Here is a 13,927-nt window from a genome sequence, read left to right on the forward strand (position 1 = left end):
GTAGAGGATTTAGGCAAGTCAAAAGAAATGGAGATAAATTTATGTCAGGTATCTACCATTTTAAAACTTCTGCGTCTTCTCTAATACGACATAGATCAAAATGAAAAAAAAAAGTTTAAGTGAAAAAAAAAGACAACAGAACAGTTACAAATCAGGACTAGTTTAAATAATACATAAGCAGTATTACAGAAGTGGTAAAAATTAGTGAAGTGGTTAAAAGCCAGGCATGAATCCTGGCTCTACTACTCACTAGCTATGTAACTTTGGCCAAATAATTTAACCTCTCTGTGTCTCAGCTTCCACATCTGTAAAATGGGAGTGATAACAGGGTAGTTAGGAAGATTAATATAGCTAATATATTAAATGTTTATATAGTTCCTGAAACATCATAAATGCCATGTGTTTTTTTTTTTCTTCATTTATAGGTTAAAGGAAGAATGGACTCTTCCACTTTAGATGTATGAATTCTTTCATAGTTCCAGATATTTGAAATCCTTTGCAATTACTTTTTGGCTTACTTGAGTTTAGATTTGGATGATCAAGATACACAAATGACAAAAGGGAAAGATGGAGGGGTCTATTTCATAAAAGTTGAAATTTTTTTCCACTTGAAAAAGAAAGAGCTAAGCACAAAATGAGTAAAATGTAAATGTATATGAACAGAATGGGATAGGCAAAATACAGGTGATTTTTTTTCAGCCACATCTTTCAATAATAGGAAAAAGGTGCGTCAATGACAGAGCACAAAAATGCACTGAAGGACCAGCCAGCATATAACAAGCACTTACTATGTGCAAGACACCATATACATTACATGTATGATGATGTTCACAATTCCCATCTACTCCCCTTATAAAGGTGAGACTTAGATTCACCAAAGTCACAGAGCTTGTAAAGGTATGAGGCAGACTGAAAAACAATCTGACTCCAGACGCTGGGCTCTAAGTCTAAACAAATTTAGGAAGCAGAGAGTTCCAGTTAACAAATGACTAAGATGAGGAGTGTGGATATGTCTAATGACTGATCTCATGGTGAAGGAGCTTAAATACTTTCCTGTTCAGCAAAAAATTCTTTAGAAGTCAACATTGACAATGGAACTAATAAGATAGACCATTAGTCTTTCTCAGTACAGTAATTTTCATTTTGCTGGGAAAAATCAGGCACTTTCTAATGACAGTATTTTACAATTATTAAAAGTAAAGGACAAGTGACTTGTAAATCAGAAAAACCTTAACATGTCTTGTTGACTTCTAAATGGGTAATGGATCTGGCATTTTTTTTACCTCTTTAATCCAGTGGCGGTATTCATTAACACCAAAAGTTTTTTTCATCCAAAGTCCATAAATATAGCCAGAAATTCCCTTTAGTACCCATTCATCGGACCTAAGCAGAAAGTCAAAATATACTCTTTTAATCATAAAATGAAAAATAAAAATGAAAATAAAAATTTAATAACAAGACATTTCGCTTAACTGCTTCTTCCCACTGAGTTCCACTGATCCATTCATTACACCTTCCTCACATTTGGCTTCACCTTTAATTCGGAGACCACGTTACAATCTTATTTCAAGTAACATACCTATGTCTGTGCTCTGTTTCCCTCTTGGCTAATACTTTGCCTCCAAGGAAATACTTGCCCAAAGCCAGGACTGTACTGCTCAACTCTTAAAGTCCACATTTGCCAATCCCACGCAAAATTATCAGTGGGATTCCAAGATCTAAAATTTAATTACTTAATTTGTTCCTTGGTTTCTCAAGAGAAAAGGCAATTAACACCATCCATTTATCTATTCATTCGTATACATTCATATCCATTCATTCATTCATTTATTCAAACATTTTGCCTACCATGTTCAAGGCACTATTCTTCACTGAAACTATGTAATTTTAGAAAAATTACAAATCAAGAGATCTTACCCCCTGCTCTCTTCCTGCCAACAAGAAAGAAAAAGACACCAACCAATACTCGTGTACTACGCATAGCAAAGAATGATCACAAAAATTAATTATAATCTGATGGGAGTTTCATGTATTTCTCCACATTCATCTCAAGATAATCAAAAAGAAAATAAAGTGTTTTTATCTCTTACTCTTTTCAAGTGTATTAGGACAAAGTTAAACACTAATGAGAAAATCCTATTAAACACTAACAGGGAAATCCTTATCACTACTATAAAGGACTGCTATTTTGCTTTATACATGACCTAACATTACCAATTACACTGAACATGGACATTAGAGTTCATGCCTTATACATGATCTAACATTACCAATTACACTGAACATGGGCATTAGAGTTCTAACAATAGTTTTCTGTACACTCAAGGCCTTTTTTCTACAATACTCATTCAGTTTCCTAAGAAATTATTGCTACAAATTCCTTTAAAGATTATGGAACTATATTGAACTGACAGCCAAAAATTTAGGATAAAATTTACACTAATTATTTTTTCTAAATATATATTTGAAGAAAAGAAAATGCAGGAAAAGAAAACAAAGACAAATGTTCCCAGTTCTTTTTCTCAGTAGTTGTTAAACTATGAAATTACTCACCAAGACATTCTGGATATGAAACATCCAAAAAACTGTTGGGCCAAGGACTGGGCTAAACACCTTCTAGTCAAAGGTGTCTCATCTATGATCATGGCGCTGTGTAACAGATTTGTGCTGGAATTTAAAATAAAAGACAGCTAGTTATGACCAAGAAAGAAAAGATGATTCAGTTGAAATAAAATAATCATACTTTTAAAATAAGGGAATTCAAGTTAGACATAAAAGAAAAAAATATTCTTCCAAAAGTGCTCAGATCTTCTCAAAATTTAGCTGAAATCCATAATCTTAATTAACTTTTGCCTAAAGCAAGGACTGTATTGCTTCCTACTGATTTCTGTGGAAAAAAAAAAAAATAGAAGTACCATTTTGTGGGAGAAGGGGAAATTATCATTAGCCAGAAATAGATATGTTCATCAGAAACTGATTCTCCTATAAAGGGCTCTTCTAATTTCAAAAACCTTTTCACAATAATAACTTAATATTTTTAAGTAAGCTCTACACCCAACATGGGGCTTGAACTCACAATGTCAAGATCAAGAGTTGCATGCTCTGCTGAAAGAGCCAGGCAGGTACCCCTATTAATTTTTTGTGCTCTATTGTTTACTTTTGAATACACTGACTTATAAGATCTTTCTAATATACTCCAGAGAATACAGGGGCAGTAGTATTATTACCATTTGACAGATGAAAAAATTTAGGCCCAGAAAGGGTAAAATGATTGAACCTAAGACATTATATTTATAAATCTGAAACCTTCCAAAAAAAAAAAGAAAGAAAGAAAGGATAAAGTTAAGGTAGGTATAAGAAAAAAAAAATGAAGTTTTCTCTCTTTTTTAGTTAGCAAAGAAATTTCTGATAACATCAGTAAATTTTTAATGATGCTATGAAAAACAACCCCATGAGACATCCATTATAGAACTTGTATGATTTTTTTAAATGCATAAGCAAAAGAGACTAAAAAAAACTCTATGAAACATTACTATCAGCTATATCTGGTTGAAAATAATAGAAGTCTTTTGAGTTATTTTGAAATTTTTCTTTGTATGCTTTTCTACATTTTTTTTTTGCTTTTCTACATTCTGAATTTTCAAAACATTAGATTTTCTACAAAACCATATTTAAAAGTTTGAAACGTGTCTTAGTTGATCTATCAACAGGGTACCTGTCTTCACATCATTACCTTCATTCTGGCATTTCAAATCTTAATACCGACCTAAAAATACTCATGGAAGCATAAGCAGCCACTTCAACATAAGCTTCATCAATGAATACTGTCTTAAAACAGGAGTATGGGTATCGACATGTAAGAATTTCTTCATAAAATTCAAAAACTTCATGAAGATACGACGTAGTATGTTTAAGCAATGGAAGAAGTTGAGGTAAACAAAAATGAGTAACCTAAAATAAAAAGCAGGGAAGATCGATCATTCAATGAAAAGTTTAACTTTAGTATTTTAAATTTCCTAAATGTCTCAATTATAAGGGAAACTTCACATTCATATCAATCTTTTTAACAAATTCAAGGCAATGAGAGAAAATGCTAGTGTGAAATTGATTACTTTTGCTATTTACAAAATATTCATTGTAGTTGAAAATTAAATTCATAATGGATTATAAGTCTGTGAAATGCTTATACTCAAAGAAAATACAACTTTGGTTCCAAATTAAAATTTTTTCTGTATAACCATATAAAACAAGAAAGATTTAAACTTCCAAGGCTTATAGCAAATCTACCTTTGATTCATAAACATATCTAACCGAGTGAATACTACACTTACCATAGTACGATTTTATTTTAATAGTTAATAGTAAATGTTAATCATACTGCCTTCATTACATATAAAGAACAATTCCAGTAATCATCCTAATAACTCAAACACATACTGAAAGCTACAGGGAAGCTTACTGGTATGGTAGTTAAGAGAGAAGAAATACCAGCAATGGAAACAGTAATTCTGGTTTCCGTACTATGTCACATCCCACCTTGGATATGGCCACTTGAACCTCACATATCATCTCATCCCATGCTATGATTCTGTGCCAAATAAATGGCATCAACGATAACAGAGATTACTCTGACTAGAATGACTCAATAAGGTTTCATTCTGGAGATTAAATCTGAGCTAATCTTTCTGGATTGGACAAAAGTTTGATAGGAATGAAAAGGTAAAGTAGACATCTCAAAGTCAAAGAAAGAAATATGGCATGGTCAGGGAAATCTACATAACTATATTGAATATAACAAACAAATAGGAAAGTAATGGAAAAAAACTAGAAAGGAGAATTATGTCCAAATTCTACAAGATCTTGAAAGTCATACTAAAAGTTCTTATTTTATTATTATTTAAAAACAAAAATTTTTTAACATTTATTTTAGTTTCAGAGAGAAAGAGACAGAATGTGAGCTGGGGAGGGGCAGAGAAAGAGAGAGAAACAGAATCCAAAGCAGGCTCCAGGCTCCAAGCTCCAAGCTTTCAGCACAGGGCCTGATACAGGACTTGAACCCATGAGCCGTGAGATCATGGCCTGAGCCTAAGTGCCTTTCTGTTTTCTTTTTTTAACATGTATTTATTTTGAGAGACAGAAAGAAAGCGCATGGGGAGGGGCAGAGAGAGAATCCCAAACAGGTTCCGTGTTGTCAGTGCAGACCCCAATACAAGGCTTAACTCACAAACTGTGAGATCATGACCTGAGCCTAAATCAAGAGTTGGGACACTTAACCGAACGAGTCACCCAAGCAACCCTAAAGAGTTCTGACCACTGTAAGATTGTGGAGGCAAGGAAAGTTTTTAATGTGCGATAAAAACTACTCCTCTACCAGCATTAGAACAGACTAGTAGACACTAACATACATGAGTACTGAGCATCTATGTATGCTTAATGGTCAAGGGCCCAAACTACATCATAATAAGCACTCCTCTTGGGATAAAAACAAAAACCAAATTACTATCCATCAGAAAAAGATTCACTATTAAAAAGATGTGAATGATAACAAATCTGATAAAGCAGCAAAAACTATTTGAGACAGAGAAAGACTAAGTCATGGTCTCGTTGAGTATTCAAGAAAAATATTTCTTAACTATCATTTACCTTTCTCCCATCCAATAGCTCAGAGTGGGAAAAAAAATCCTTCCAAAATACAAAATAGGGACTAATCAAATGTTGGTTTTACAGTTGATCATTTACCAAAGATAATAAAATTCACCGTCAATCTTATCAGTGAATATTCTTTTAAGAATCAATGTCAAGCCAGCAAAAGCAAAACCATTCATAAAATATCCTGAATATTTTCCAGGAGTGATTTTATAAATCTTGTGAATTTCAGGAAAGCAGACTGAGCAGCTTACTGACAGTCTAACCTAACTGCCCTCAATTTTTGCTCATATAACAGAAAGAAATATTGCCGAGATATACATGGTCACAATATAAACTTTATACTAAGAAAAAAACCTCTAATATTGAAAATGTATGGGACTAAGAGTAAAGAAAGATTCATTCAAATATTACTTTATATACATACAGAAGGAGACAGGGTCACTAACAAATCACTTTCTAAACTCCAGAAGTCTCATGCTTGGGGAGGCCTAAAGCACTAACGGGTCTACCAATGTATAAGATCTGTGGCAAGATAGAGGAAAACTGCAAGAAACCTTCATAAGTGTGTTGACTAGAACTCTAAACTGTGTCTCAGCCTGTTCTTTTCTCTGTCTATGCTGAAGTGAGAACAAATCTTGTTCTTTAATTTTGAAACTGCAGTGTTTCAGATTCCAGAGATGGGACTATAACATTCATAAACATATACCAAACAAAAAGATGACATTAATACAAATTAGTTACAGAAATCAACCCACATACTCTAATCAAGGTATACTTGAAGCTCTTTTGGAATATTAAGCTCTGTTGGGGAAAAAAAACCCCAAAACTTTAATATAATATTTTGAAAGAAATTCATTTAAGAATTCATATCATTAAATGTATCAGATAAAGAATCCTTTTCGGTCTAATGATATTCTGAATAATTGAAAGAATATTAGGAAAAACTTAATATTTCATTACTATCCTTCCTTTTATCAGGAGTGAAAGGCTAGGAGGAGAGAAAGGAACAAGAAGCTATGACTCACCTCATGCATATATGGATCTACAAGTATTTCAAAAGGTCCAATGGCCAAAGAGATGTTTGACGCAGCTGTTGGAATGGTAAGCATATAATGGAAGGTCTTCTTCCTCATATCATGGGTATAGACTGTCTCCACCAAATCTCCATTGGAAACAGCCACCATTGCAGCATCTACCGTAAATTCTAATTTCCATGTACATAATTCAGAGTATGAATCAACACATGGGAACCAAAACCTAGAAAAAATATCACAAGTGTTAGTGAGAGTGTAACTTACAGTTTCCTCCACTTATAAATTATTTAACATTTATAGAATATGTGCAAAAAGAAACTTTAGCTATTTGTCTCTGAAGGTTTTCACTGTGTAACTTCAAAGACTGACTAAAGACAAACTTTTCGGGGCGCCTGGGTGGCTCAGTCAGTTAAGTATCCGACTTCGGCTCAGGTGATGATCTTTCAGTTCATGAGTTGGAGCCCTGTGCCAGGTTCTGTGCTGACAACTCAGAAACTGGAGCCTGCTCCAGAGTCTGTGTTTCCCTCTCTCTCTGCCCCTCCCCCACTAACACCCTGTCTCTGTCTCTTAAAAAATATATAAACTTAAAATATATAAACTTAAAAAAAGACTTTTCTCCAAATATTATTTGGCAATATTGAGAAAACATATCATATGATATAGCCAGTTCAAATCCTTAAAAAAAAGGTAGGCAATTCTTAGCTTCAAATTTTTTAATTAAAAATTATTTTCACTTGCATATTCACATTAGTCAGTTTTTATGTAGTATTCATTACTGTACACTAAAAAAAGCTTATAATAAAGTAAAAGCCACAATAGTCAGAATCTAATCCATAAATCAGGAAACTGTTTTGGAGAATGAGATTGGGATGCATCACAGAAATTCCAACAGTACTAGTAAAGCCAGACACAAAATTTCTATTCTACTTTCTATCAAGGTCAGGTTTTACTATATGCCAGTGTCTATACCTGATACTGCAACACAAAGAAGTATGAGACATCATCCTTGCCTTGAAAAAGTTAATAATCAGGATTATCAATAATAATCTAAAGAGAATATGCATACTATAATATTTCAATAACATATAGTGAACTACTGAGCTTTAAGAATGAACTACAATCACACACAACGATGAAGGTGAATCTCACTACCATAGTGTTGAACAAAAAAAGCCAGATAAAAAGAGCATAATGCATGCACCTCCATTTATATAAAGCCAATTTATATACCCAAAAGAGGGTATAATTAAGCCATGGTATTTTAGAAATCAGAATAATGGTCACCCTTGGGCAGAGGATACTAGGTGAGTAGGTAATGAATGGAAGTGAGGAGGAGAGGGACTCTGCAACGCTGGTAATGTTCTTTTTCTTGATGCAAGCGTGAATTACATAGATTTATTCACCCATGAAAATTCACTGAACTTTCTATTTACAATTTAATTTTCTATATGCTGTTTTACTGCGGTATTAACACTGAACTGAGATGATTTTAGAACAGTCTCTTTTTTGAAAAGTAAAGAGAAAAGGGAAGTCATGGGACTGAGAAGGAATGACTGGTGGGACAAGATTCAAACGAAGTAAATCAGAGGATGAAGCTCATACTTCCCAGTTTACACTGGACACATGTACTGCGTATACACACAAAATATGCAACTGAAAAATGAAATTAACCGAAATACATAAGAATAATCTACCTTGTGGAATTCTGATACCCACAAGAGAAAACATGAGCACCTCTCTCTGCCATACTTCCCTCAACACTGGGTACCACAAAATGAAGACCTCCTTTTGGCTGATCCAAAGAAAAATTGATGTGGATCTTTAGGACCTTTAATTCTGCAACAAATAATACACATATACATTGATACATAAATATATAATAACAATGGTCTATATAACAAGGCACTAAACATAAAAAGAGAATTAAAAGCTCAGTTTTAAATGAAAAATCACACTACTTACTCTACTTTAAGGTCTCACCTTTTCTCCACCTACATTAACTCAATAGCCTGCTTCCCCTGATGTCCTTAATCCCACTCAATTCTGGTCATACCATATCCTCCTCTCAACTTTCCTGACAATGCTATTCGATCTAAAGAAAATAGTTCAAAACTACCTACCACATAGGAAATTTAAGGACACTTACAATTCAACACAAAACTTGAAAAGGACTTAAAAAGTCCCCTACATTGTTAGCCTTGGTTGACTCTGGGGAATAGGAGGAATAGGGGGTGAGTTGGAAAACCCAACCGAGAATTTATGTAATATTTATGTTATCTTCGATTTGTACATAACAAATATATGTTGCTTTCGTAAGACTTTTAATTGTATGAAAAAGAGGTTTCTTTTAATTTCCCTCAAAACAATATGTATATGGACTATCTCCATTCCCTGAACATGAAATGATAGCCTTCTATGCCTGTCCCCCAAAACTGGGCAACCCTCAATCCCCTACCAAATATACTATTAAAGAAAAAAAATTAAAAGCAAAAACAAAACAATAATTTATTTCCTTATCTTGGTTAATTTTTATAAGGTTAAATAAAGGTAAGTAAGTTATGCATAATAATTATAAGGGCTATGACTTTATCCAAGAGAAAACGAAGATTCAGAAATAATATGAGTGTGCTCAAAAGTGCAAGAGTAGGTGTTCGGAGCCCTATGTTCTAGCACTGACTCTACTATTACTCAGTGACCGTCAGTGGGTCACTTGCTGTCTAACCTTCAGATTATCCTTCTGTAAAAGGATGGAAGTGAACCCAGTAATTTTTTTTATGATTCTCCCTGCTATAAAATGCTCTAATTTTAAGTTGACCTGATATTGTGTAGGTTCTCAACTCTTGACAAATTGCTCCATCCACCCAATTCTTTTCATAACTTTCACTTTAAAAAGAACAGTGAATGAGTTGCTTTTGGTCATAGCCCTTAACTGCTATCTTCCTATTAACCAGTGATCTTTAAGAAAATAGAGCTTCCAACTTCTATACATTTCAACTTATTAATTTACAATTATGACAATTAATTTTCATGTAAAAGTTTTCAGTCACTGAATCTAACATGATTTTACTGTACAGTCAATATATTTTTGGTGTTTTACCATCGACGTGTTTCCATAACTCTGAGGGAACCTTAATGCAAAGTTCTCCATTTCCAGCGTCAGGATCCACAGCACTAACTGCAGCAGCATAAGCATTGGAAAAATAATTTAGATTTCTCCTGGGGGAGAGAAAAAGAGCCTGTTTTAATAAGCCAAACATTTCACCAAGTATTTTCTTAACTATCTGGTAGCATTTGCTTGTTGAGTATTATATCATCTTATATAATTTATGAGAATACTTTTTGGACAAGTAACTACTATTCACCATGACAAAACCTATTAAATTATAAATATCATATACAGCCTATTCACCAATGCCATGTGATTATTATAATTACCATAATTTTGGAATGCCAAAGCCACTATATGTTCCTGATAGAAGTGAATGATATGTAGAACTGGAGAATATGTAGAAATGGGGAACTAATTATTCTTAATCAATATGGATATGGAGAATATGGAGACTTGGAGAACTAATTATTCTTTATCAATATGGCAAAAATTTCAATGGATTCAACAAACTCTATGATCTGACAGAAATCAAGATGTGTAAAACAAGTTAGGATGGGAACAAGTCCTTGAACTATAAAACTGCTTACCTTTACTCCCCAGTGCCTGACAATGTAAGCTTAAAGGAGGGCAACTTTTGGCTGCTTCACTGTTGCACCTCCAGTATGCCAGGGGGGTAACTCAATAAATCGCTGTTCCAGAGTTACTTGGCCTTATTTCCCATTGGATGAAAACAACACGCATGTCGTATGAAAATATTACAACACTGTTCCCATCCAATTTTATTTCATTAAAAACGCTTTAAACGTATATGGATACATACAGATCTCCCTCAGCTTACAATGGGGTTTTGTCCTGATAACGCCATCATAAGTTGAAAAATTGAAATGAATATACCTAGTCTACCAAACACAGCTTAGGCTAGCCTACCATAAATTTGCGCAGAATACTCAGAGTAGCCTACGATTGGGCAAAATCATCTAACACAAAATCTATTTTATAATCAAGTATTGAACATCTCAGATCATTAGTGAATCCTCAAAAGGAAAAACAGAATGGTTGTATGGGCATAGAACTGTCCTAAGCATACAGATTAAATAGCTTCATGACCGTGTGGCTGACTGGTAGCTGAGGCCCACTGTACAATCCACATAGGTACCACATATTGCTAGCCTGGAATAGAAATCAAAATTCAAAATTCAAAGTAGTTTCTACTGAACGTCTATCACCGCCACCTTTGCACCGTCATAAATTGGAAAAATTGTTAAGTCGAAAAGTCCGAAGCTGGGGACCATCTGTACACATACTCCATTTCCTCGCTGAGATTTGTTTAAAGGAATATGGAAGAAATGGATGAAAGAAAAAAAGACAAGGAATGATAAGAGCAAAAGCAAGAAGAAAGACACAATTCCATGAGCTGTACTCTTGCTGAGCAACTTTAGATTGATCATCTTGCCATTAGACAAATCCACAAAGTTAGTCACATTTCACTAGCTCAGTAAGTTTTGAACTAGTTAAAAAAAACAAGTGTTCTATACAGTACAGAGAAAGTATAGGAAAAATAAAATGGGAAGAAGGCCACTAAAGAAAACATGGAAGTTATACCCCCTTAACCTGACAGAGGCCAATCCTCTCCCATCTCCATGTCACTGCTGACTAGGAAGGATGTATTTATTAACTATAGCTTTTATCAAATACACAACATAAGGTTCTGGAAACAGTGAAACAGACTTCTCAATAATTTTAATTATTAATAGAAATACTAACACATTTAATTTTAATAACTTTCTGTTAGATAAATATGTAAAATAAAATGTGTAAAAACTAGAGGACCACAATAAAAATGAAGGTTTCACATACCATCTATATTTTTTAAATTATCATACAGTAAAAGTAACTCTCTTTCCTTTGGTATGTAATTCCATAAATTCTTACACATGTGTAACCACCGCCACAATCAGGATACAGAGCAGGTCCATCAACCCAAAGAGTCTCTTGTGCTATCCCTCGGAATCATACCAGAATTCAACTATTTTTTTAATGTTTGTTTATTTTTGAGAAAGAAACAGTGCGAGTGGGGGAGGGGCAGAGAAAGAGGGAGACACAGAATTTGAAGCAGGCTCCAGGCTCTGAGCTGTCAGCACAGAACCCGATGCGGGGCTTGAAGACACAAACTGTGAGATCATGACCTGAGTCAAAGTCGTGTGCTTTACCGACTGACCCACCCGGGCACCCCTGGAATGCTACCTTCTGAGGCTAGTTGATCTCATTTAGTAGATCTTTGAAATTCATCTTGAGCATCTGTTCCTTTTTACACTGAATAGGTTTTCACTGTACAGACAGGAACACAGGTTATTTATTGTTTATTCATTCAACCACTCAAGAACATATGGGTTGCTTCCAGCTTTGGGCTATCACAAATAAAACTGCTATGGACAACCATGTATTACTTTTTATGTGAATTTAATTTTCATTTTGTACTACAAATACCCAAGAGTAGGACTGCTGAGTCAGATGGTAAAAATATGTTTAGCTTTGTAAGAATATGCCACACTGTTTTCCAGAATGGCTATACCATTCCACATTCTCACCAGAAATATATAAAAGTGCCAGTCACTCTGCACTCTTGCCAGCACTTAGCTATCTCATTTTAAAGCACATATCACCTAATTTTAAAGACTTTGTAGATCTATAAATTGCAATTACTTTTCAATAAAATTTCAAAAACATAAAATATGAAATAGTTGAAGAAACCCATAATTTCTCCCAGTTACCTGTGAAATTCAAAAATAAAAAACAACCATTACATAAAGAGCCAAACTGAAACATTACATATTAGACCACTCAGGTTTTTTATGGGAAATTATTCTCACTTAATCTCCTCATTTCCTGAGAAAAGGTAAAGTGGTCCAAATAAAACGGTGAGTCACTGTAAATGGAATCTACTGGAAAGCAGTTATGAAGAATAATCTTCTCATGGTTTGGATTTCAGTGTTTCCTTTCATAATATGAATCAAATATGTTTCTTTTCATAATAACTTCATAAAAGCCAAAAATTACAAGACAAGATTAGAATAAGTATTTTCAATTTTCAGAATAATAGTGTCCTGGTCCTATAACACCACCGTCGCCAACCTCCAGTCTCCATCCCCTACCCATTCCCAAGGAAACAAAGCTTAAGAGAGACAAGTAATGTTGTAGAAGACATTGAAAAACCAATAATTTTCTCTAAGAACCTATTATAAACATCCATATTAAAATAATCTTTTAGTACTCTGTCAACAACATATACTTCTTAAAACTACAGGTGCAAGCAGTCAAAAGAAAAATCAAGAATCTGATGCTGTTCACAATTGCACAAAAAACTATAAAATACCTAGGAATAAACCTAACCAAGGACGTAAAAGACCTATATGATGAAAACTATAGAAAACTTATGAAAGAAATTGAAGAAGACACCAAGAAATGGAAAAACATTCCATGCTCATGGATTGGAAGAATAAACATTGTAAAAACATCATTACTACCCAGAGCAGTCTACACATTCAATGCAATCCCCATCAAAATTGCACCAGCGTTCTTCTCAAAGCTAGAACAAGCTATCACCTAAAATTTCTATGGAACCACAAAAGACCTCAAATAGCCAAAGTAATATTGAAGAAGAAAACCAAAACGGAAGGCATCACAATCCCAGACTTTGGCCTCTACTACAAAGCTGTCATCAAAACAGTATGATATTGGCACAAAAACAGACACATGGACCAATGGAATAGAATAGGGAACCCAGAACTGGGCCCACAAATGTACGGCCAATTAATTTTTGACAAAGCAGGAAAGAGTATCCGATGGAAAAAAGACTGCCTCTTTAGCAGGTGGTGCTGGGAGAACTGGACAGCAACATGGAGAAGAATGAAACTAGACCACTCTCTTACACCGTACACAAAAATAAACTCGAAATGGATGAAGGACCTGAATGTGAGACAGGAAACCATCAAAACCCTAGAGGAGAAAGCAGGAAACAGCCTCCTTGACTTCAACCACAGCAGTTTCCTATTCGACACATCCCCAAAGGCAAGGGAAATGAAAACAAAAATGAACTATTGGGACCTCATCAAGATAAAAAGCTTCTGCACTGCAA

At 34.3% G+C, this 13,927-nt stretch overlaps 1 protein-coding gene across 14 annotated transcripts in view; it reads right to left on the reverse strand.

Annotated features, from left to right (window-relative positions):
• TAF2 (TATA-box binding protein associated factor 2) overlaps nucleotides 1–13,927 on the reverse strand; it is an 81,973-nt gene that overhangs the window by 52,554 nt on the left and 15,492 nt on the right. For all 14 annotated transcript variants that reach the window (XR_003903068.1, XR_003903069.1, XR_003903064.1 and 11 more), the window contains exons 4-9: nucleotides 9,781–9,899; nucleotides 8,378–8,519; nucleotides 6,675–6,906; nucleotides 3,767–3,951; nucleotides 2,554–2,667; nucleotides 1,284–1,383 (exon numbers count right to left, since the gene is read on the reverse strand). Coding sequence is in view for 9 of the 14 variants with exons in the window: in XM_029923221.1 (XP_029779081.1) it covers nucleotides 1,284–1,383; nucleotides 2,554–2,667; nucleotides 3,767–3,951; nucleotides 6,675–6,906; nucleotides 8,378–8,519; nucleotides 9,781–9,899 (892 nt within the window). In the remaining 5 variants the exon portion in view is untranslated. The remainder of the gene's footprint in view (nucleotides 1–1,283; nucleotides 1,384–2,553; nucleotides 2,668–3,766; nucleotides 3,952–6,674; nucleotides 6,907–8,377; nucleotides 8,520–9,780; nucleotides 9,900–13,927) is intronic.

The sequence above is a fragment of the Suricata suricatta genome, chromosome 15 (genome assembly GCF_006229205.1).
Source record: "Suricata suricatta isolate VVHF042 chromosome 15, meerkat_22Aug2017_6uvM2_HiC, whole genome shotgun sequence".
NCBI lineage: Eukaryota > Metazoa > Chordata > Mammalia > Carnivora > Herpestidae > Suricata > Suricata suricatta.